General features: G+C 44.4%; 1 protein-coding gene across 1 annotated transcript; it reads left to right on the top strand.

Annotated features, from left to right (window-relative positions):
* The first annotated feature begins 727 nt into the window (after positions 1-727).
* Rrp15 (ribosomal RNA processing 15 homolog) lies at positions 728-23,809 on the top strand. Its single transcript, NM_001009702.1, has 5 exons — positions 728-876; positions 15,687-15,946; positions 17,763-17,860; positions 19,073-19,271; positions 23,352-23,809. Exons 1-5 carry the CDS (start codon positions 732-734, stop codon positions 23,490-23,492), a joined length of 843 nt encoding a protein of 280 aa, NP_001009702.1. The 5' UTR covers positions 728-731; the 3' UTR covers positions 23,493-23,809.
* The last annotated feature ends 279 nt before the right edge of the window (positions 23,810-24,088 follow it).

Raw genomic sequence — 24,088 nt, 5'->3', positions numbered from 1 at the left:
TCACAAAACAAAGGGAGTTCCTTACATTTATAGACTTTCGAAGGAAGGCTGGAGTCTGAGTTTAGCAGATTAGTGAAGGAACTGATAGGATTTAAAGGTTTAAATTAGGAGGATACTCATTGTTGCCCCCCAAAGCCATCTTGGGTCTACTGCAAGGCTATTTTGTAGTTTAAGGCTGGTGCTAAGTAGGATTTAGGGCGTGGCTCATTCCCCCCGCCCCCACTCCGCCCCTTACCTGGGCAGCCTCCCTGATCTGTCAAAACCCAGAAACTTCAATTCAGAAAACACCGAGCTTTAGAAAACCTATTAGAACATGCCTGGTCCTCAGGGGAAAAACAAGAACAAAACAAAACAACAAACAGATGTGAAAGTCAACTTTGCTTTCTGATTCCGTGGCTGTTCCGTTGTTATCCATTCGTTCACCGGAGGGTATCAAGTCAGTGGGTGGGGATGCGGTTTCTAACTCGGAACCAACCTCTAGGGGAAGGAAATAAGAGCTGACTGCAGTCGCCGCCCGGAATGCACCGCTGGGGTAGGGGTGAAGCCGAGAACCGACTCCGCTGGAGAATCCGGGTGGGTCGAGTCTCTCTCCATCTACACCGGAGGCTCCCACAGCGGAATTTCAGGCCGGACAACGGTGTTCCGGAACTCTGTAACTCCGGAACTAGAGGAGGAAGTTCCGTTTGTTGCGACCCGACTGAATTATCATTTTGCACTTCCGGCGAACCAAAATGGCTGCGGCCGTTCAGGACTCACGTGTGAACCCCGGAGGAAAGCTGAAGCGTTCCCCGAAGAAAAAGAAAAAAATGAAGAAGGTAGCCAAGGCTGCAGTGTCGAAGCTAGAAGATGAGCTCAAAGACTCTTCCGGCGGAGAAGGTAATGTGGCCGGGCGGAGCTTCGCCGGCTGAGAAGGTCGGGCTGAGCTTCCCACTGCAAGACTGAGTTTCCTTGCGTAGAGTCTGAGGTTGAGAGAGGAGCTCTGTTGTTCAGAGGCGCCTTGCTGTCGTGTTTATAATTTTATGTTTCTACTCAGTCAGCTGTTACTAAGGTGGGCGAAACTACCGATGCCAATTAGAAACTTAACAGTAAAGGCAGCACACAAATGAAGAGCAGAGCAAAAAAGATGGACTGGTGATATCCCCAGGTCCGGTACCTACTTAGAGGTGAAGTAAAACACGGTTAATTTTCTTAGATCGAAGCATAGGCTACATGTTTTGGCAGAGACGAATCAGAGCTGGTATTGAAAACCTCGCAGACTGTTTACATCTTTAAGATGGGGGGATTTGGCTGTTTTACTGACAGTCAACTTGTAAGCATTTAGCAGGAAATAGAAAAGGCTGTACGAGCTTCTATTTGGACCTCCTAGCAAAGAGTGAAAGGAAGGGCTGCAATAGAAATAATGGATGGAATAGGTTCAGAAAGTGAGCAGCAAAAAACCACAAGAGAGAAGAAAGACTGTTTCTGTGCAGTGGGGGATTGTGAGCCTTTGGGAGTTAGAGACAAGGTATTTAAAAAGTGCAAATGGTAAAAAGGATAGGTACTGAAGTAACATTTGGCAACAGAATGAAAGGAAGTCGTATCTCAGGAGGCCTCACCGTTGTGTGTCTGCCCTTGCTGCTGCTTTTAAACATACTTCTTGGCACTAGCTTCTTAGTTTAGAAGGAAGCCTCATGTGTAGCTGTACTTTCCGGGTGTCTCCCATTCTGTCAGTTAACCATGAACTAGTGGCTTCAGTTACTATGTGAAGTCACTATGTCATGAGTAGCATTCAGAAGTTTTAACTTGCATGATAGGTCTCATCACTTGCTGCTCTGCTGTTGGATAATTTCTGTTTTCTATTCATCTTGGTTGCTTGACACATGGAACATTCTCTCATTCTGGAGTTCTCTGCCTTTTGCCTATAGTATTTTTTTCCCCCAAACAATTTTTTTTATTGGGTATTTTTTAATTTACATTTTAAATGTTATCCCCTTTCCTAGTTTCCCCTCCAGAAACCTGCTACCCTCTTTCCCTCCCCCTGCTTCTATGAGGGTGCTCCTTCACCCATGCAACCTCTCCTTCCCACCTCCTTTCCCTGACATTCCCCTACACTGGGGCATCTAGCCTCGACAGGACCAAGGGCCTCTCCTCCCACTGATGTCCAACAAGGCCATCCACTGCTATATTTGTGGATAGAGTTATAGGTCCATTTCTGTGTAATCTTGGAATGGTGGTTTAGTCCCTGGGAGCTTTGGGGGGCGGGGGAGTCTGGTTGGTTGATATTGTTTTCTTATTGGGTTGCAAACCCCTTCAGCTTCTTCAGTCCTTTCTCTAATTCCTCCATTGGGGACCCCATTCTCAGTTCAATGGTTGGCTTTGAGCAAACGTCTCTATTCGTCAGGCTCTGGCTGAGCCTCTCAGGAGACAGCTATATCAGGCTCCTATCAGTATATACTTCTTGGCACCCACAATATTGTCTGGGTTTGGTGTCTATATATGGGATGGATCCCCCAGGTGGGGCAGTCTCTGGATGGCCTTTCCTTCAGTCTCTGCTCCATACCTTGTCTCCATATTTCCTCTTGTGAGTATTTTTGTTCCCCCTTTTAAGAAGGACTGAAGCATCTACACTTTGTTCTTCCTTCTTCTTGAGCTTCATGTGGTTTGTGAATTGTATCTTGGGTATTCCCAGTTTTTGGGCTAATATCCACTTATCAGTGAGTGCATACCATGTGTGTTCTTTGTGATTGTGTTACCTCATGCAGGATGATATTTTCTAGTTCCATCCATTTGCCTATGAACTTCATGAAGTCATTTCTTTTGATAGCTTAGTAGTACTCCATTGTGTAGATGTGCCACATTTTCTGTATCCATTCCTTTGTTTCCAGCTTCTGGCTGTTATAAATAAAGCTGCTATGAACATAGTGGAGCTTGTGTTCTTGTTATATGTTGGAACATTTTGGGGTATATGTCTAGGAGTGGTATAGCTGGGTCCTTAGGTAGTACAATGCCCAATTTTCTGAGGAACCTCCAGACTGATTTCCAGAGTGGTTGTACCAGCTTGCAATCTCACCAACAATGGAGGAGTGTTCCTCTTTCTCCACATCCTTGCCAGCATCTGCTGTCACCTGAGTTTTTGATCTTAGCCATTCTGACTGGTGTGAGGTGGAATCTCAGGGTTGTTTTGATTTGCATTTCCCTGATGACTAAGGATGTTGAACATTTCTTTAGGTGCTTCTCCACTATTCAATATTCCTTAGGTGAGAATTCTTTGTTTAGCTCTGTACCCCATTTTTAAAATAGGGTTATTGGCAGTGTCTTTGCAATTTTATGAGGTCCCATTAGTCCATTTTTTTAAAAAAGATTTATTTATTTATTCTATATAAATACACTGTAGCTGTCTTCAGACACACCAGAAAAGGGGATCAGATCTCATTACAGATGGTTGTGAGCCACCATGTGGTTGCTGGAATTTGAACTCAGGACCTCTGGAAGAGCAGTCAGTGCTCTTAACCACTGAACCATCTCTCAGGGCTCCATTTGTTGATTCTTGATCTTAGAGCAGAACCCATTGGTGTTCTGTTCAGGAAAATTTCCCCTGTACCCATGTTTTTGAGACTCTTCTCCATTTTCTCTTCTATTAGTTTCAGTATATCTGGTTTTATGTGGTGGTCCTTGATCCACTTAGACTTGAGCGTTGTACAAAGTGATAAGAATGGATTGATCTGCATTCTTCTGCATGCTGACTGCCAGTTGAACTAGCACCGTTTGTTGAAAATGCTGTCTTTTTTCCACTAGATGGTTTTAGCTCCTTTGTCAAAGATCAAGTAACCATAGGTATGTGGTTCATTTCTGGGTCTTCAGTTCTATTCCATTGATCTATCTGCCTGTCTCAGTGCCAATACTGTACAAATTTTATCACTATTGCTCTGTAATACAGCTTGAGGTTAGGGATGGTGATTTCCCCCAAAAGTTCTTTTATTGTTGAGAATAGTTCTCAATATCCTGGGTTTTTTATTATTCCAAATGATTTTGCAAATTGCTCTTTCTAACTCTGTGAAGAATTGACTTGGGATTTTGATGAGAATTGCATTGAATCTGTAGATTGCTTTCGGCAAGATTTTTTTTTTACTATGTTAATCCCACCAATCCATAAGCGTGGGAAATCTTTCCATCTTCTGAGACCTCCTTCGATTTCTTTCTTCAGAGAATTGATGGTCTTGTCATACAAATCTTTCACTTGCTTGGTTAGAGTCACACCAAGGTATTTTATATTATTTGTGACTATTGTGAAAGGTGTGGTTTCCCTAATTTCTTTCTCAGTCTGTTTATCCTTTGAGTAGAGGAAAGCTACTGATTTGTTTGAGTTAATTTTACATCCAGCTGCTTTGCTGAAGTTGTTTATCAGCTGTAGGAGTTGTCTGGTGGAACTTTTGGGGTCACTTAATTATACTATCATATCATCTGCAAATAGTGGTATTTTGACTTCTTTCCCAATTTGTATCCCTTTGACTTCTTTTTATTGTCTAATTGCTCTGGCAAGATCTTCAAGTATATTATATGGAATAGGTAGGGAGAGAGTGGGCAGCCTTGTCTAGTTTCTGATTTTAGTGAGATTGCTTCAAGTTTCTCTCCATTTAGTTTGATGTTGGCTACTGGTTTGCTGTATATTGCTTTTACTATGTTTAGGTATGGGCTTTGAATTCCTGTTCTTTCCAGGACTTTTATCATGAAGGAGTGTTGAATTTTGTCAAATGCGTTTTCACCAACTAATGAGATGATCATGTGGTTTTTCTTCTTTGAGTTTGTTTATATAGTGGATTACGTTGATGGGTTTCCGTATATTGAACTATCCCTACATCCCTGGGATGAAGCCTATTTGATCATGATGGGTGATTGTTTTGATACGTTCTGGGATTCGGTTTGTGAGAATCTTATTGAGTATTTTTGCATTGGTATTCATAGGGGAAATTGGTCTGAAGTTCTCTTTCTTTGTTGGGTCTTTGTGTGGCTTAGGTATAAATGTAACTGTGGCTTCATAGAATGAATTGGGAAGTGTTCCTTCTGTTTCAATTTTGTGGAATAGTTTGGAGAGTAGTGGTATGAGGTCTTCTATAAAAGTCTGGTAGAATTGACCACTAACCCCATCTAGTCCTGGGCTTTTTTTGGTTGGGAGACTTTTAATGACTGCTTCTATTTCTTTAGGAGTTATGGTGACTGAAGATGGTTTATCTGATCCTGATTGGACTTTGGTACCTGATATCTGTTTAGAAAATTGTCCATTTCATTCAGATTTTCCTTAGTTTCTGTTTTTATGTCTCCGTTTTCATTTCTAATTTTGTTAATTTGGATGCTGTCTCTGTGCCCTCTGGTTAGTCTGGCTAAGGGTTTATCTATCTTGTTGATTTTCTCAAAGAACCAGCTCCTGGTTTTGTTAATTCTTTATATAGTTCTTTTTGTTTCTACTTGGTTGATTTCAGCCCTGAGTTTGATAATTTCCTGCTCTCTACTCCTCTTGGGTGTATTTGCTTCTTTTTGTTCTAGAGCTTTCAGGTGTGCTGTCAAGCTGCTAATGTATGCTCTCTCCAGTTTCTTTTTGGAGGCACTCAGAGCTGAGTTTTCCTCTTAGCACTGCTTTCATTGTGTCCCATAAGTTTGGGTATGTTGTACCTTCATTTTCATTAAATTCTAAAAAGTCTTTAATTTCTTTAGTTCTTCCTTGATCAAGTTGTCATTGAGTAGAGCATCGTTCAGCTTCCATGTGTGTGTGGGCTTCTGTCTTTTTTATTGTTATTGAAGACCAGCCTTAGTCCATGGTGATCTGAGAGGATGCATGGGATTATTTCTGTCTTCTTGTATCTGTTTGTGACCAGTTGGTCACATATGGTCAGTTTTGGAGAAGGTACTGTGAGGTGCAGAGAAGAAGGTGTATTCTTCTATTTTAGGATGAAATGTTCTATAGATATCTGTTAAATCCATTTGGTTCATAATTTCTGTTTAGTTTCACTGTGTCTCTGTTTAGTTCCTATTTCCATGATCTGTCCATTGATGAGAGTGGGGTGTTGAAGTCTCCCACTATTATTGTATGAGGTGCAATGTGTGCTTTGAGCTTTAGGAAAGTTTCTTTTATGAGTGTGGGTGCATAAATATTGGAGCATAGATGTACAGAATTGAGAATTCATCTTGGTAGATTTTTCCTTTGACAAATACGAAGGACACTGCTTTATCTTTTTTGATAACTTTTGGTTGAAAGTCGATTTTATTTGATATTAGAATGGCTGCTCCAGCTTGTTTCTTGGTACCATTTGCTTGGAAAATTTGTTTCCCAGCTTCTTACTGTGAGGAATATCTGTCTTTGTCACTGAGGTGCGTTTCCTGTGTGCAGCAAAATGCTAGGTCTTCTTTACATATCCAGTCTGTTAGTCTATGTCTTTTTATCGGAGAATTGAGTCCATTGATGTTGAGAGATATTAGGGACCAATGATTGTTGTTTCCTGTTATTTTTGTTGTTAAAGGTGGGATTATGTTTGTGTGACTGTCTTTTGGGTTAGTTGAAAGAAGATTACTTTCTTGCTTTTTTCTAGAGTGTAGCTTCCATCCTTGTGTTGGAGTTTTCCATCTATTATCCTTTGTAGTGCTGATTTTGTGGAAATGTATTGTGTAAATTTGGTTTTGTCATGGACTATCTTGGTTTCTTTATTTATGTTAATTGAGAGTTTTGCTGGGTACAGTAGCCTGTTCTCTTAGGGTCTGTATGACATCTGCCCAGGATCTTCTGGCTTTCATAGTCTCTGTTGAGAAGTCTGGTGTAATTCTGATAGGTCTGTCTCTCTATGTTACTTGACCTTTTTCCCTTACTGCTTTTAATGTTCTTTCATTGTTTTGTGTGTTTGTTGTTTTGACTATTATGTGTCGGGAGGAATTTCTTTTCTGGTTCAATCTATATGTTCTGCAGGCTTCTTGTATGTTTATGGGCATCTCTTTCTTTAGGTTAGGGAAGTTTTCTTCTATGATTTTGTTGAAGATATTTACTAGTCCTTTAAGGTGGGAATCTTTGCTCTCTTCTATATCTATTATCTTTAGGTTTGATGTTCTCATTGTGTCCTGGATTTCCTGGATGTTTTGGGTTTTTTTTGAAATTTTGCATTTTCTTTGATGGTTGTGTCGATGTTTTCTATGGTATCTTTCTGCCCCTGAGATTCTCTCTTCTATCTCTTGTATTCTGTTGGTGATGCATGCGTCTATGATACCTGGTCTCTTCCTAGATTTTCTATCTCCAGGGTTGTCTCTCTTTGTGATTTCTTTATTATTTCTATTTCCAGTTAGATCTGGGTGGTTTTGTTCAATTCTTTCACCTGTTTGGTTGTGTTTTCCTGTAATTCTTTAAGGGAGTTATGTGCTTCCTCTTTAAGGGCTTCTACCTGTTCACCTGTGTTGTCCTGTATTTCTTTAAGGGAGTTATTTATGTCCTTCTTAAAGTCCTCTAACACCATCAAGAGATGTGATTTTAAATCAGAATATTACTTTTCCAGACTGTTCAGGTATCCAGGGCTTGCTGTGGTGGGAGAGCTGGGCTCTGATGATGCCAAGTGGCCTTGGTTTCTGTTGCTTAGGTTCTTGCACCTGCCTCTCGTCATCTCGTTATCTCTGGTGTTCGCACTTGACCCTCCTGGGAGATCAGCTCTCTCCTGGTGAGATCTGGGTAACAAGAGCTGTGGCATAGGGTCAGTTCTAGGTGCAGACGGACACTGGAAGGATCCTGTCCCAGACTGCTCCTTGGCTCCTGTGTCCCAAGGTCTCTGGGCAGGTCCGTCTGAGCAGAAGTGGTGGGCTCACCTGAGCTCCCAGGTGTGTCAGCACTCCTGGGAGATGAGCTCTCTCTCGGTGGGATCTGGGCACAGAGGGCTTCTTGAAGTGCTTGCATGTCACCTACTTGTTCATAGACTTCAGTCTCTGGTCTAGTGTTTGTCAAAGAGATTTTTCCAGTGCATACTTTCCTGTCGCTCTCACTTTGTGGCTTGATGCCTTGCTTTCTTTAGGCTTGTTTTTTCTTATTTTTAGGTCGTGTGTATGTGTGCTGCGTGTGTGAGAGGGAAGTAATGTGAATGAAGGAGCAAGTATGTGGGGGGTCTCTGGTCCCCGGAGCTGAACTTACAGGTGGTGGTTAGCAGCCCCGTGTGGCTGCCAAGAAAGAAACTTCCTGTGGAAGAGCAGAGCCTGAACTTGACCAGCGGACATTTCTCTAGCCCCAGCCTGTGAAGTGCTTTTGCTGTTGGAAAGTTCCATAAGTGTGCAGACACTTAAACCTCAGTTCCTAGAACAACACTTGTCCCTCGGGTCCATAAGTAAGTGAATTCATAAACTTCAAGACCAAGAAGCAGCTGACTAAGCATTTGGATGGTAATTGAAGGCCTCAGCCCTCACCGGAGGTGTTAGGAAAAGCAAGGTCTTGGGCAGGGGTTAGAGCTTCTGGTCCTGATGTTATCTCTGGTCCGGATGATGATTTTTTTTTTTTTTTAACTGCATTTGTATATTTGGTGTGTGCCCACATCAGAGGTCTGAGGACTTGGAGGAGTTTGGCTGTAGGTGCCATTACCCGCTCAGCCATTTTATCTCGTTATGGTACAGTTTTGATTTGAATAATTGTAAGCATTACTGTCTAAGAGAAGAAAACACTATCACATTTAAGGAAGCTATCAATACAGCTTTCAGATTTGGGTGGAAATTGGATTTCTTTACTCAGAACTAGATAATTGCAAGGGGAAATGTTCTTTTCACCATAAATACTGATTAGGTTTCTAAAGTTTTCTTTGGTTATAGATCGTATGTCAAGGTGGCTTCTGAATAACGTGGAAACCTGATTATCCAAGGGGTGCTTGCGCTCTGTTATGTTATGGTGACCTTCTAGGCACTGACCTAGAGTTACAGTTGTGAACAAGAAGTGGTCAGGATGGCGTGTGTCTGCTGAGAGCACGTGCACGAGTGTTCCTAGTGTTCAGAAGGAACGATGCCGTGCGTGTGAACTTGCGAGTAGAGGATGCACAGTTAGGAAGGTCAGCTGTATCCTCTGAACCGGTAACAGCCTGTCTGCAGCTTCTGTGATGATCACAGCCTACATTCTAGGATCAGGTCTTATTAGTCACTAATGACTCCGGCTCAGTTCTTCCAGCTCCATTTACTAAGCCAACTCTTTTGTTGCTTTTTTTAAAACTGTTTTTTCTTAATCTAGAACCACCTTTAGTAGAGTTGTTGCATCTCTAATATTAGTCTCTTTAAAAGTTTTAAATTGCATTGTTTATTTTTTGGGGGGCAGACATGCTACAACAATGCATGCACCCTGAAGGTGAGAGGACAACCTGTAGGGTCTCTACGTATGCACTGAGGAGGATCGAGCTCAGGTCCTCACTAGGTTTAGGGCAAGTGCATCGGCATGCTGAGCCATCTGCCTGGCTCTTTTTAGTATTTTTATTCACATGCATGTGTCCCTGCATGTGGGTCTGTGCCAGAGGTATTATATTCCCTGGGGTTAGACCTACAGACACAAGTGCTGGAAACTGAACTCAGGTCCTCTGAAGAGCACCAAATGTGCTTACCTCTCCCCACCCCCAAACAAAACAAGACAAAGCAAAACAAAGCCAACTTTACTGTGTGTTTTCTGTGTTGTGGTGCTTGGTGTCAAACCACATAGATGCCATTAGACCTCTACCACTGTGTCCAGTGCTCTCCATGACTTCCCAGCATTTACACGCCATCTCTGTGGCAGTGACAAGTAGTGCAGGGCCTTTGGTGAATTTGGTAGTAAAGGGTTAATGCACATTCTTTAGTGTTACTCAGAATTCAGTATTTAACCCAAAAAATGATTGTTTTCCTCTTGTGAATTCAGTCTTTCTGGCAGGGTGACCCACGGATTATAGAACTATTGCTAAGTTTTCAGATGCTAAGAACTGAACAGCTCTGCTTCAGGGCCATGGAGTGCACTGAGTACACGTTACCAGCTTATGGTTAGGTCGCACTGGCCCGTCTCTCAGGCAGCTGCACCAGAGACGTGGTTGATTGTCCACTGGGCATCACAGTGACGAAGGGTGGGCCTCACTGAGACGTCAAGCAATGCCCTTAAAGTAGAATGACAGTTGCCTCACAGAAAGCATGCATTTGGCTTACAGGTCTTGAGCTGTACTTTTCATGTTCTCTGGTTTTGATTTCTTTTGACCTCTTTACAAGAATAAAAATCTTTGTTTTATGAAATATTGCGTGTTGCACAAACTCCCTGATCTCTGAGAATGAGGAATTACTGACTTTGATAGCAGCAGTGTCAGAATTTAGCACAGAGCTTCATGCCTATGCAATGCCCAGTAGACTTTTATTCATTGGGTACATTGGGAAGATCTCTGTTCTCCCACTGATGGGTGCCTAAGCTGATACCAGAGCTTGCTGTGGCAAACACGGCTGTGTAGGTGTCTCTGGAGTACTGAATCATGGTTCAGTTTTTAATTTTTGTTATTAAAATACCTGTTTTTATTTAAGATGTAGTATTTCTAGCAGTAGGAAACTAAGGATTTGTATAGCTTTATCATGTATCATCTTTTTATGCTTCATGGGTTTCAAAATGTCATGGACAAATTTTTTAACTTTTTGAAGAACCCTCAAACTAATTTTTTATAGGTGCTTCCAGTGTGTATTTTTACTGAAAGTGGGTTTTGTTTTTTTTTTAAAGATGAGATCATGAGCCGGACTTGCTGTGTGTCTGACAATGGCCTCCAGTTGAAGGTCTTCCTCTGTCCCTCCAGTGTCAGTATATGTAGTTTGCTTTGCTCTGTTGATATTCTGCCTGGAGGGAAATGGAATATTACAATAGTTTTGATTTGTATTTTCTTCATGGCTAAAGGTAGTAAGCACTTTTAGTGTATTTTGGCTATCTGCACTTTGTCATCTGAGTGTCTGCATGGTCTGTTCTCCCAGTCAGTGGTGGGACTGTTTGCTCCATCAGTGTGTGGTGTGGAGAGTTTGATCAATAGTTTAGCTATTACCCCTTTACCAGCTGTGTAGCTGAAGGCTTTCTCCTGCTGCACACTCTCCCATGTTTTCTCCTTTGCCCAACAGAAGCTTTCTGAGCTTTAATTTCTCAGTTGTCGGTTCTTCCTTTACATCCTGGGCTGGTGGAGTCTCATTTGGAAAGTCCTTGCCTGTGAAACCTCTCCTATTGTAATTGTTTTATTAGAAAACTAGACCCTCAAGTTAAAAATATCTGCAGTGTTAAGCAGTGTGAGCTTGAATGGTGGTAAAGAGACGTGGGCTGAGCTTTGATAAGCAGACATACTTTTCAGTACTTACTGTTTAAATTATGGTTATGACAAAATAAAACATGTTAATGAACCAGAGAGACATGCGTGCTATAAAAATGGTACAGCCTGTGTCTTGTGGGGGAATATGAGGAAGGATCAAATCCTGGGCCTTGGAGTTGCTAGGAGTGCTTTACTCCACAGTACAGATGTACCTCTGTATGTGTGGGACATGCCTGTGCTATGTCATCCTATGGAGATCAGAGGGCAGCCTTGAGTATAGGTCTTTGCTCTCTAGCTTGTCTGAGGTGTATGTGGTGGTGTTGGCTGGTCTCTTGTTATATGCCACTGCAAGTACCATGCTAGCTGGCCTGCAAGTTTTCAGAGTTTACAGTCGGCCTCTCCTCCCTCCGTGAGAACCCTGGAACTGTAGATGTGCACTCCTGGGCTCCACCTCACACTGACTCTGGGGATTCATCTCCTGGTCTCAGATTAGAGCAGCAAGCACATTACCTACTGAGCCACCTCTTTATTCATGTATTTATTTTATTCTCTGTGCATATGTGTGTGCATCTGATTGTATGTGTGTGCACTATAGATGTGTATTGCTCAGGAAGGCCAGAGGGTGGTGTTACATTCCCTGGACCTGGAGTCACAGGCAGTTGTGAGCCTCTTGATGTAGGTCTTAGGGGCCATACCTGGGTTCTGGGTCCTTAATCACTGAGCCATTCCCAGCTTTGTTGAGACATGGTTTCTCTAGGTTATGCAGGCTAGCCTTGAACTCACTGGTTAGCCCAGGCAGGCCCTTGACCTGGTAGTCCTCCTGCCTCAGACTTATACCACTTGATCAGCTATAGTCTGCCTCTTAAGCAAAGTATGAATGCCACTTGGTGTAAGCGGGAACGAGGATATCCTGAAGGAGTTGTCCTTGAACTGGGCAGAGTAAGTAGATAATTTGTAGGTTCAGGTAAAAATGTATCCTGGGTCCTTCAATTTGTAGTTTAGTAACGAAAGCAATAAGCCCCTCCCTCCCCCATCATCCCTACTAAGTTGCACTTTGGTCAAAACATGAAAACAGTGGCCGCTGAAGTAGGTACTGTGAGGAAGGAAGGTGGGACTAATTGGGCTTACTACTCAGATAGTTGGACCAAAGGAGGAGGTGCAGGCATGATGTTAACAAGGCTCGTAAGCTTGTGCTCTTGGGGCAAAGTTTCTGTAGTCCACACCCCTCAGAGAAAGCGTCCTGCAACTGTGGCATAGGAAGGTGGGTGGTGGCGTCATTTCTAGATAGCAGTGTATGAAGACGGCTGTCCACTCTCACACGGGACTTTCTGACGTCCCGTTTAGAAGTCCAGAGATGGCCTTTCCTTTTTGATGAACTACAACGCTGCATGTAAGATGCAGTAACCGGGCAGGTAAGTGTGCTTTCCACCTTCCTGCAGCCTTCCTCATCATTTAACTGCTTAAAATAGCAAGGCAGCATGGTCAGCAGTTTATGTGGAATGCTCCTGAGAGCTTCCCTCTTCACTGCTACAGCTCCTCATTCTTCTTCCTTAGGAGTCACAGCTTTTATTGAGCATCTCTTTTACCTGCTAAACTCAGGTTCTCCAGGGAGAGAAAGCCTCATGTGTTTTCTTTTTCATGGGTGCTCACAAATGCTGAGGAGTGCATGTTTTAAGAGTGTGCGTGAGTCCTGGTGAAAACAGTTTACTGTCCTGTCAGCCACTAATCATTCCTGGGCTGAGGAACAGATAGGTAGGCAAGTGTGCGAGACTGTGGAAGGCCTGGGAGAGGCAACAGGGGAGAGGTGTCCATGTCTTCCTCAGGCCAGTTAGAGTTAAGGTGGTAAAAATTGAAGAATTGGGTCCCTCAGTCATGCTGGACATAGTAGAAGCATGTGATAGCGGCTGATGGCTTGTGGGTAACTGACAAGGAGCACTGCTGTTGTTGGAGTTTGTTGCTATTTGCGGTAAACATCCTCTGAGGTTCTTCCCTGGTCTTGGAAATAAAATGCAGAAATCACGTATAAAGTGATATAGGATGCTATGTGAGCCATTCTCTCTGGTTCTCATGGTGGTGAGCGATCTCCAGTAACTTACAGGAAAATTCTCTTTCTTTGTGCTGGCAGATCTTATTACAGTGGCATCTAAAAAGTTTATTTTTATTTATGCAGAATGTCATTTCTGTTGGCAGCAAATGCTCAACTCAGTCCCCTGAGCCTCTTAAAATGAAATGGAATGAAATAAAATAAAATGTAGGGATTTTATTTATCTATTTATTTTTTTGGCTTCCTGTGTTCCCTGTCTTTTTCTTTGTGTTTCTGCTTCATATGTGAGTTTCCTCACCCCCATAGATACCTTTCATCAACCACAGAAAAGAATCACTTTTCCAAATTCTTCTGGAATTCTTTTCATTGGTATGGTGAGTTGAGGTTATATGCAAGATTGATTGTGTAATGTGTATTGCATTACTCCTGGTAAGAAACCAGAACAGTAAAATAGACAGGTCTCGGTGGTAAGCTGCAGTGGTGAGCTGCAGTGGCATCCTGGACAGCCTCTCGGCCACAGTGCTCTGCAGCCTTTGTACAGGTGCATCAGGACCAACACTAGATGTCAGTGTTGTAGTTTTGATGTTTTCCTAGGAACTGGTAAAGCCTATTCTGCTTCTGATGCTCCAGGTAGTGTTGGTCCATAAACTTTTAATGGTTGTATGTCTTTCATCTGGTTAACATTTAATAAAAGTAGGTTTTGTTTTAGAATTTTTGGTTATTAGCATCCATAGTGCTGCTGACTCTGAGGGCTAAAAGATACATTAGCATGTTTTCAATTAACTTTGTTGTTTAAGTGTTAGTACGCAGGAACCTCAGAGATGCTCTGGGAAGAAGTTGTGTGGCCCTTGACTGGATACAGTTATCACTGCATTGATAATATTACTCTGTGTGGACTTCGCTGGTTGGTTATCCTCCTCCCTAATCTGGAACTCTTAAGGACGTGCTCCAACATTAAATTCACTTACCCACAGCTGATCAATATGGCACTCAAGATGTCCGTATTGTAGTGTCTGGGGTTTCAGTTATGAACTTAGGGTGCCCAGCTTGTATTATTCAAAAGTAATGACTGAAGGGTGTGCTAGAATGAGTCTGCGTAAGATGTCTAAGCAGCAGTTTGTCTGATGGATGGATGGCTTAAAGCCTGAGAGAGTTCCACAGCCAGCCACAGTGAGGAGGAGCCAGCGTTATAGTGAGGTGGGAGCAGTGGGAAATTCACACCCGATTCTCCTCCTCTTCCTTCTCCTCCTCCTCCTCCTCCACTTTTTCCTAAGTTTGAGGCAATAAGTTTTTTGTGTGTTTGTTTGTTTTTTCATTAACTTTTGGGATACACCTACACAGACATCAACCTGAGAAAGGACCTTTGTTTCTTAACGGTAACTACCCAGGCACTTTTCTTCTGAAAACCTCTCAGCTGCCCTTGTTAGCTCTTCTTACCAGAAAACATTCCAAGCCACTCGGCTGTTGGGTGACTTCCCCTTTGAAGTGTTTTCCAGTGAATTCCCTGTGGAATTCACTGGAGCGCCACAAAGTGCCCTGTGTCCTGTAGCTGGTGCTGGCTGCTGGCTTTGCTGCTTCTGCAGGATGGGATTCTGCTGCACACCCAGGAGCTGGTCAGTCAGCTTGGAGGAGCCGGATGCAGCCATTGTGACTGACTCAGCACTGCAGTTCAGCACCTTGACTGTGTCATTTAGTTTTGGTTTTGTTTTTCTTTAAAAATAAATAAATAAATAAATAACTGACCGAAACAATTTTAGTGCTGCATTCACCTTTTAACAAGTTAGGCTGGTTTTTAGTATTTTCTGGACACAGGTTTAGAATTCTAATATTGGGCAAATCTCTTAGAGAATTGGTACACTGACACCAAAATGTTTTTCTTAATGCGTTAATTCTTGAGTACATAAAACGTAATCTTGGTTCGTCTGTTCACTAAGTTTAGAACTCTGGGTATGGAGAGCACTCAGCATTGGCCTCACAGAGGCGAGGTGGAGCAGCTGTTGGATTTGTCTCTGTTGCACTGACTGGATTCATAACCAGTCGTTAGCAGCACAAAGTAATCCCAGGTGTCTAACATGGCTAGAAGTCCCTGGACATGGCATCCCATATCACTTTATACGTGATTTCTGCATTTTATTTCCAAGACCAAGGAAGAACCCCAGAGCATGTTTACTGCAAAAAGCGACAAACTCCAGCAGCTGCAGTGCTCCCTGTCAGTTACCCACAGCCACCAGCGACCATGTCAGTGCTGTGGGCTGCTGTCCCGTGCTGTTAGTGACACAGAGATCCTGGTGCTCATCAGTGCTGCAGACTGGGGCCTGGGGGGCTCTGGCAGTGCTCTGCCCTGGGCGCTAGAGGCTAATTTATTTTGCTCCTGTGGTCTGTAGGAAGCTGTGAGTCAGAGATGGACGACTCAGACGATGGAGCTGCAGAAGCAGACAGCGAGGACAACGTTGAATCCTGTGAGGAGGAAAATGAAGTCGCTGCAGAATCGAGTGCTGGGACTAATTCGGGCTGGGCAGATGCCATGGCAAAAATCCTTAACAAAAAGACTCCTAAAAGCAAACCCACCATCCTGACCAAAAACAAAGAGCTGGAGAAGGAGAAGGAGAAGCTAAAGCAGGAGAGGCTGGAGAAAAGGAAGCAGGTGTGTCATGCTTGTGCTCCGCTGTCTCTGCTTTAAGGGCTGGGGAGGGGTGGGTAGGCAGGGTCAAGTCACATACCCAGCCTACCAGGTAAACCTGAGGTAGAGGAGGAGTGGCTGTTTTCTGTTGATAACTGGATTCTTGTTCTGGTTAGTTGCACCTGATAGAAGTTTGCCACTTTAACCTCGATTAAAGACCTAAATGTGCATATAAGTTGGCCGTTTTACAATATAAAAGAAGCTGTAGGAAGGTTTTCTGGGCCCCTGTACTACTCTTACGTATCTCTATGTGAAAAATATTTCCCTTTAAAAATAAGTATTTTCTAATGAAAGAAAGGTAACCTTCCATATTTGTACTGACAATGTAGAAGCAGTAACTTCCAAGGAGTAGTTTCCAGGTACAGATGAATTAGGTTATATTGCCCTTTATGTCTGGCAATGCCCACGTTACTTCTTTGGCTGCTCTGCGTGAAAGCTGGGATGAGGACCTTGCCCTCTTAACACACAGCTTTGCTCACACTCAGGATTCTTTTTGTTCTTTAAGAGAGATTTTTGTCTCTAAACTAGAGAGAAAGCTTTTCAGTGGAAATGTGAAAATTTGTTTATTAACTGGCAAAGGCTAGAACAACTTGTTAAAATGATAGAATCTGTGTCCAGATTCTACCTAGATACTAGACTATGATAGTCTCCAAATTCTAGGGAGGGAGGGAGAGCAGGAACAGCGCTTGAAAGCCAGGGACAAGTCTGTGGGTCAGCTCTGAGTGCTGGAGCCAAGCTGTGCAGCCTGTGGGTCAGCTCTGAGTGCTGGAGCCGAGCTGTGCAGCCTGTGGGTCAGCTCTGAGTGCTGGAGCCGAGCTGTGCAGAGCACTCAGAACCATCTGCTGACTTTAAAATGCACTGATTTGAGGAAGAAGATTTTTTCTAAAGGAAACAGTGAGGTTATGTCCAGTAAGGAGCGTTAGCCATGCTCCTAACATACAACTGAGGAGGGGGAGAGAAAAGTTGGCATTTTCCACAATCCTCAGTGTAGATGCTTAGTGGTCTTTAGGCAAGTATTTCATCCGGCCAGGCCACTGTATATTAGCTTGGGAAACAGACCTAGTAGCTGTTCTGTGAAATCAGGCACCTGGGAACAGGGTGATACCCAGAGAGCATCCAGAGAGCATTTTACACTCGCCCATGCTTATCTGCGAGCCTTTCTTTCTCCAGCTCCCTTTCAGTGTTTGCACAGCAGTAGGAAATCAGTTCACTTGATTACTTGAATTTGTGACTAAAAAGGCTGTGTGTGACAAGAACATTGGTTAGATGTGCCAGGAGGAGAGAAATAGGTTTAAATGATTTTATACAAAGAGAAATAGATAGTGCTTGAGTATCTGCATATGATATTGTTCTATCCAGAGCTGGTACAGACCTGATCCTGAGGGCTGATGAGTCCGTTGGCAGGGAACGAGTGGCACGACTGGCCCTTGCTGAGGTGGGCGGTGTGTTGTACATCCCCCTGGTGCTGCTGTGCTGCTCAGTGGGTGGCCAGCTCACTTGCTGTGCACTGCCTGCTGCATATACTGGTAGCTCTCCAGAGCTGATGCCAGAGGACGACCTCAGAGACTGCCTCTCACAAGGCACACAGAGTGCTCACCACAGGCTCTCGGGGCTCAGCCCCTGAAACTGGGTTTTAGAAACAGCCTCTGACACCCAGAAGTAGGATGCTTTGTTACCTCTGTCCTTTCATAGAATATAATATCAGAGTTTGCTGTACTATCAAAACCGCCTAGTACCGCATTCATATAACCACTTCATAATTACTGTATTCACCACACAGATTGATAAGAAGCGGGAGTGGGAAATGCTGTGCAGAGTGAAGCCAGATGTCATCAAAGACAAAGAGGCAGAGAGGAACCTTCAGAGGATTGCGACAAGGTAAGACAGTGCTTCAGACGCCTGTAAGAACAAGTATACAGAAGCTTTGCTACTGACTCCTGTGCTCAGATGAGATTCCTAAGCTCTGCCTTCTCAGAACCAAGTGACTCACCTGCAGCCTACTGATGGACACTGAGTTTGACCAAAGACTTTGGAAGTGTCTGGAAGCAGAGCCGGAGTGTGTCAAGTGTGATTTGGCCTGAATCTGCTTGGGGCATCACTTTTATGTCAAACCCCTGACTGCACTTCTTTTCTGGTGCTTTCTAAATGCACGGTGCTGGGTTTGTTCTCTGGCACTGTGTTTACAGGATGTTGCTCCACATATTACTCCAGCTTTGCCTTAGCCTTTTCCCTCTGATCCCCATCCCCCAACACGGCACCAGACAGTTGTCACGGTCCATGTGGAGAGCTGGACAGGATATGGTGTCTGCTTCTCATCTGTGTACATGTCTCTCAGAATGATGTAATCTATGTGCAGTGACAACCATGGAGCTTGGGGGACTGGGGAAGGTGCTACTTAGAACATAGCAGTACCTGTTGGTAGTGGCACACACCCTTGATCCCAGCTCTTGGGAGGCAGAGGCAGGGGGGAGTTCGAGGCCAGCCTAGTCTACAGAATGGGTTCCAGGGCAGCCTGGGCTATATGGGGAAACTTTGTCTGGAAAAAGAAAACAAAACAACAAAATCTTGGATTTAGTGGAGTGGTTTGTAACTTGTGGGTTAACAGATTACCCTAGTCATTCTCCGACCTGTGGGAGCTGCAAGTGAGAATCTGCACACACCATTGAATGTCCCTGTCTTGCCTCATCTGTTAAAAGAGGGTAACTGTTTTCAGCCTGTGAGGATCCCTGGAAATTGAGACACCTTGGTCATTGCGGTTTGAATAAAAGGAAACAACACAATGGTTTTCAGTACTGTCTAACCATTATTTAAAATAGCAACATGAAAATTCGCCTTGTCAATTCAACATGCTTTAAGGTAAAAGTAAAGTGAGCTTATTGCCTGATTTGACTAAAAAAGACAGTGCCTGCTAAGTCCCTCCATTGTTGAGTAAGGGGACCCTATGAGACTGAGTTCAGCTCAGTGCTTGCTTTCGGAATAGGTTAGCGTGCTGGCCTCCCGAGAGCACCTGCCTCTCTTCTGTACAGAGGTGGAGAGACCGTGTTCTGCTGTACTTGTGTGTCTCATGTTGCCCTGATGCTCTGTACTCAGGGGCGTGGTGCAGCTCTTCAATGCTGTTCAGAAACACCAGAGGAATGTTGACGAAAAGGTTAAGGAAGTAGGAGGCTCCATCCGGAAGCGAGCTAAGCTGATGTCAACTGTTTCCAAGAAGGATTTCATCAGTGTTCTGCGAGGAATGGATGGTGCAAGTGAGAACAGTTCTGCTGGGAAGAGCCCCAAAGCCAGACAGGTAGGGCATCCCTGGCATGGTGGGCAGTCGCTATGTCAGACCCGCCTGCTGTTAAAACTCTGAGATGGAGCACGGCAGCCCGTGTAAGCCGTTCTGTGGGTTTCATGGGTTCCTGTCCTACCTCAGCCTAACTTACAGCTTCCTGATGGTGCGAGTTAGCAGGTGCTGATATCGTCACCCCGGTGAGAGAACTCAGGGACCAAAGGGAGTCACAGAGGTGTGGGAAGTGGGCTTTGGGCTGTTCCCACCTGGAATCCTATCATTCCACATTGTGGAAGTGGAACTCCGGGTGAAGATGACCATCTATGTTGAAATTTGGCCTGTAGACAAACATGGCTGTGGTGGGGTGTAACGTGTAATGTTTATCTGGAGGAGCGATGGTGGGCAGTCTCTACTGAAGCAGCTTTGGTGATGCTTGGTTTTGGGGTAAGTAAGATTCCAAGCACCAGCTGAGAAAGGTGAGGTGCACATCTTTAATCCCAGCATTCGGAAGGCTAGCCTAGTGTACCTCAGGAGTTCTAGGCCAGCCAGGGCTGTGTATCGAGCTCCTGTCTCAGGGAAAGGAGATTTTCTCAGTATATCTGTGATCTTTGCAGTGTTCTTAACCACTGAGACATCTCTCCAGCCTGACTTCTGCTTTTAATACAAACTTTCTGCAAGATTTTCATTTATTAGAGATTGGCACTATGTCAGTTTTGCTATAATTAAGCCACAGTGATTTTGCAGGGGGAAGGAGGGAGTTACAGCACAGGACAGAAATTTCTAGAATCACTGCAACAAATTTCAGTCTACATTTATGCAGAGAAAGCCATTTCTTTTGAGGCAGAGCTGTTTATTTTTTTATGGTTTTGTGATGTGAAGTCTTTAAACATTGAACAGAGATGGTGGTGGTGGGGGTACTGCTTACTGTGTCTGTTAAATGGCAGCCTGTAGCATAGCCAGGCATCTAGTGCAGTGTGAAGAAACAGGCGTATTTGGTGTCTTCCACCCAGGCCAGGACTCTTTAGGTACTTTTAAAACTGTACTTGTCTAGTGCTTAGCCCCCTGCCCCGAGAAGAGAGCCTAGAAGCAAGACCACACAGGTCTCCAGGTGGCCTCAGCAGTTTTAGGACATTTCCAGTTGATCTGGAGGCATAGAAGCCGGGGCCTGAGTAGAGAAAGGTACTGTCCTTAGCTAGCCCCTTGCAGGGCTGGGGAGATCGCAAACGGAATGTGTGGAATGCCAACTTTGTAAATAATTCACTTACTGTTTGTTTACTGGAAATACTTAAATAGTAGAGTTTAGACAAAGCAAGACTCTAAGCCTCTAAGCTTGAAACCAAGGAACAGGATCCTCCACGGTGGATGGGAAGAGTTTAAAGTTACTTCCTTACTGTACTCACGTAAGACACCATGTAGTTACGGTGTAGGACGCTGACTGACATGAACAGCAGTTGTATTCAGAGTAAGTTGTGTTTGGGTCGGGAATATGGGCCAAGTGTGGTGTAAGAACTACAGGCGTGGAGTTCTCCAGAAGCTTCTGTCTCTAACTTGAACTTAGTGATGCCCTGTGAGGTTGGGCCTGCTCTTGCTTCGTGAAATGCATTGTACACCGGAGTCTTGTACCTGTGTCTGTAGCACACAGTTTAAAATCTGAAAAGTATTTTCTGATTCTAGCTAAAAACTCATTTTGAGCACCAGACAGTTGAGAGAGAGAGAGAGAGAGAGAGAGAGAGAGAGAGAGAGAGAAAGAGCGAGAGAGAGAGCGAGCGAGCACGTGTGCAAGCGCCCTAGAGGTGGATGATGAATGCTTTTCCCTGTAGCAGGCAGACAGCCTGTCACTGAACTGGAGCTTCAGTCGGGTCCTCTTGTCTTGCCCTTGTAGCACTAAGACATAGGTGAATGCTGCCATACCCAATTCTTTTCTGTAGGCACTGGGTGTTAGCATTCTGTCCAAGCTCCACCCCCACAGTTACCTGGCAACAGGCAGGTATGCCTGATGCTATAACAGGGGCTGCTTGCCTTCTCCTCACTCTCTCGCTTTTGCTCTCTTTTGCTCTTCCCCTCTATCCTTTTGTCCCTTCTCTTGCCATTCCCTTCCCCCTTCTCTCCACATGCTCATGACTGGCTCCCCCCTCTCCCCTGCTTCCTCTCTCCCCGTCAACTTCCCCCCTCTCTTTCTCTGTCCTGCTACCCTCTTAACTCCCTTCCCCATGCCCTGAATAAACTCCATTCTATCCTCTACCTTCATCTTGTGGCTGGTCCCTCAGGGGGAAGGGATGTCTCAGCATGGGTCTGCAGAGGCACCCCCTTCTCCTACACCTCCATAGAACATATCACCCCTCTCTTTATTCTATAAACACAGCACTGGAACTCAGGTCCTCTTGCTTGCACGGCGAGCATTGAACCATTTGACCAGCCCTACTCAGTTTTCCTTTTCAGTTAGTGTCAGCATAAAGGGTTCTAGACAAGTTGCTCTAGGCCATCATCTAATCAACCTCACATCAGTTCTGAACACTGCATGACGTGGTCTGCACAGAAGGTGGGGATGCAGTGCTGTAGTTTAGACCTCAAATGTCTCCATGCCTGGTTTTGTTTTGTGTTAACCTTGTGATTGGTTTGTCTTCACTGTGGGTGTGTTAGGCAGTCTGCTCGGTGGTGAGATTGTGTATGGAGCAGTACAGTAGATGGCCCGCACAAGAACAGTGTACTTTGCTCAGTTTAGGACGTCCCTAGAAGTTATCTTACACAGAGCTTAGGGATGTGGCTTAGCCTGCAGAGCGTGTGTCAACCACGTGTGGTGGTGGTCCGTGCCTGTAATCCCACAGTCAGTGGTGGAAGCTGGAAGATCAGAAGTTCAGGGTCATTCTTGTCTCACAGTTAAGTTTGAAGGCAGCATGGAATACCAGAGACGTGTTAACCCCACCCTCCCCCACCCCATGATCTTAGACATTCAGATATTTTCTGTGTGTTTTAGCGTTGGTTCTGCTGTGTTGCTGATGGACGAGAACAGGTAGCAGAGCAGCTGTGTGAGAGATGCTGTCACCGTAGCCCATTACTGTGTATCGTGCAAGGATGTCGGCCTTGCTTCAGCGCTGACTTGTCCATGAACACATCAGCAAACAGCTGAGGTCTTGAGCCTCAGTTTCCTTTCGTCAGTGAGAGTGACGATTCCTGTCTGGCAGGGCCGTAGGAGAGTGGGAATGTGGTGGTGCTGTAGAGCATCCGGCTGTACTTGCTGACTCAGTAACGCAGTGAGTAAAGTTAAACGAGGCAGAGTCATGTGTTAAAAATAAATAAATAGAACCAGAAGGGTTCCTTGACAGAGGTGCTCTTGAGATAAACTTGCCAACATTTTGATGCCTTTTAAAAAATGCTTGTGGCATAGATATAGCCCCCAGATGGGGTAGATGTGCACAGGCCTGCAGTTGTGAGAACGGGACTTGGTGTCCACCTCCACGTTCCTTGCACGGGGTTCTGCTGGACAGTGGTTAGTAACAGAGAAATGTGTTGCAGTACTCAAGAGTGCCACAAGGTGGTGCTGTTGTACCGCAGAGGAAGGAGTGTGTCCGTCCTTAGCTGTGACTGGGTGGGTGAATGCCTCCTGAGTTTGTTCTTGCTTCAGTTGTTTATAACCTTTGCGTTTCACTAGTTCCTGTTTCCACAGTTGTGTCAGGCAGCGAGACCTCGTTCGTGTTCTACAGAATCTGGATGAGGCGCCATCTCAGGCAGCTATAGCGCCAGTCACTCCCTCTCTTGTGTTAGTGCAGTTGGGGTTAAACCTTAGGCTCCAAGAAAGACCCTGCCAAGGACTTCATCACCGAAGGTTAATTAATGCCCAAATATTTTTTAAAACGATACCAAATCTCTTGTTTTCCCCAACTCTAGATTATTTTGCTTTCATGCTTCATTGGTGGAGATTTTACTCTGTATTTGTATGTACTGTACATGAGCACATATACAAAATCAATTTTATATTATTTTGGTCTTATCATTTAAAGTACATACTGAAAAGTTTTTTTTCTTTTTGAAGTGCATAATTTAAAATTTTTCTTTATGGTTAAATTGACTTGTGAACGTTTTGGTTCTGTATTTTCTTAGACCGAAGTGAAATCAGAGGAGGGTCCGGGGTGGAAGATTCTGCGAGATGACTTCATGATGGGCGCCAGCATGAAGGACTGGGACAAGGAGAGCGAGGGTGAGGAGCCTGCTGACGGCCAGGCAGGGTCGGCCAGCCACTGAGCAGACGATGGGAGCATCCGGCTCTCCTGCAAGCAGCCCCGAAGGCGAAGGCGGCGGGAGCCTCGGGGCCATCTGCTAAGTGCCAGGACCTCCTGAGAGCCTGAGCTCAGGGCTCCCACGTGCAGACTGTACTAAAGTTGTATTTTTAATTCTTATGTACATTTAAGCCGTTTTTCCAAAATATTTGTACAATGGAATATGTTTTTTACTTGAACAGTAAGATGTGCATTTTCTAGGACCCTTTCTGTGGACACATGCGGATCGCACACCAGCGTTAAAGTGCAGACCCATTTAGAATTAAAATGAATTTGATGTGAGATGTCTACTCAGATCCATGCACCTGTCTGTCGTGGAGGCTGGATAACTGGTGTCATGGGGTTGTGTGGTTAAGCCTTTAAGAAAAACTTCAAATTGCAATAATTTTTATTTGAATTTTAGAAACACTGATAAAGCTGTCCGATATCCACCCGTGATTCCTGTGAAACTTGAGTTGCCAAGTTCGTGAGGGAACTAGGTACTCATGTGACGTGTTCGCCTTTGAGAAAGATCTGTCTCCCCGTCTCTCCATGAAGTGAGCCGTGCCACCACCCATGTGC

The sequence above is a fragment of the Rattus norvegicus genome, chromosome 13, assembly GCF_021556685.1.
Source record: "Rattus norvegicus strain SHRSP/BbbUtx chromosome 13, alternate assembly SHRSP_T2T, whole genome shotgun sequence".
In the NCBI taxonomy this organism is placed as follows: domain Eukaryota; kingdom Metazoa; phylum Chordata; class Mammalia; order Rodentia; family Muridae; genus Rattus; species Rattus norvegicus.
Note: the sequence above shows the minus strand (reverse complement) of the source record. Positions and strands in the feature narration are given on the sequence as shown.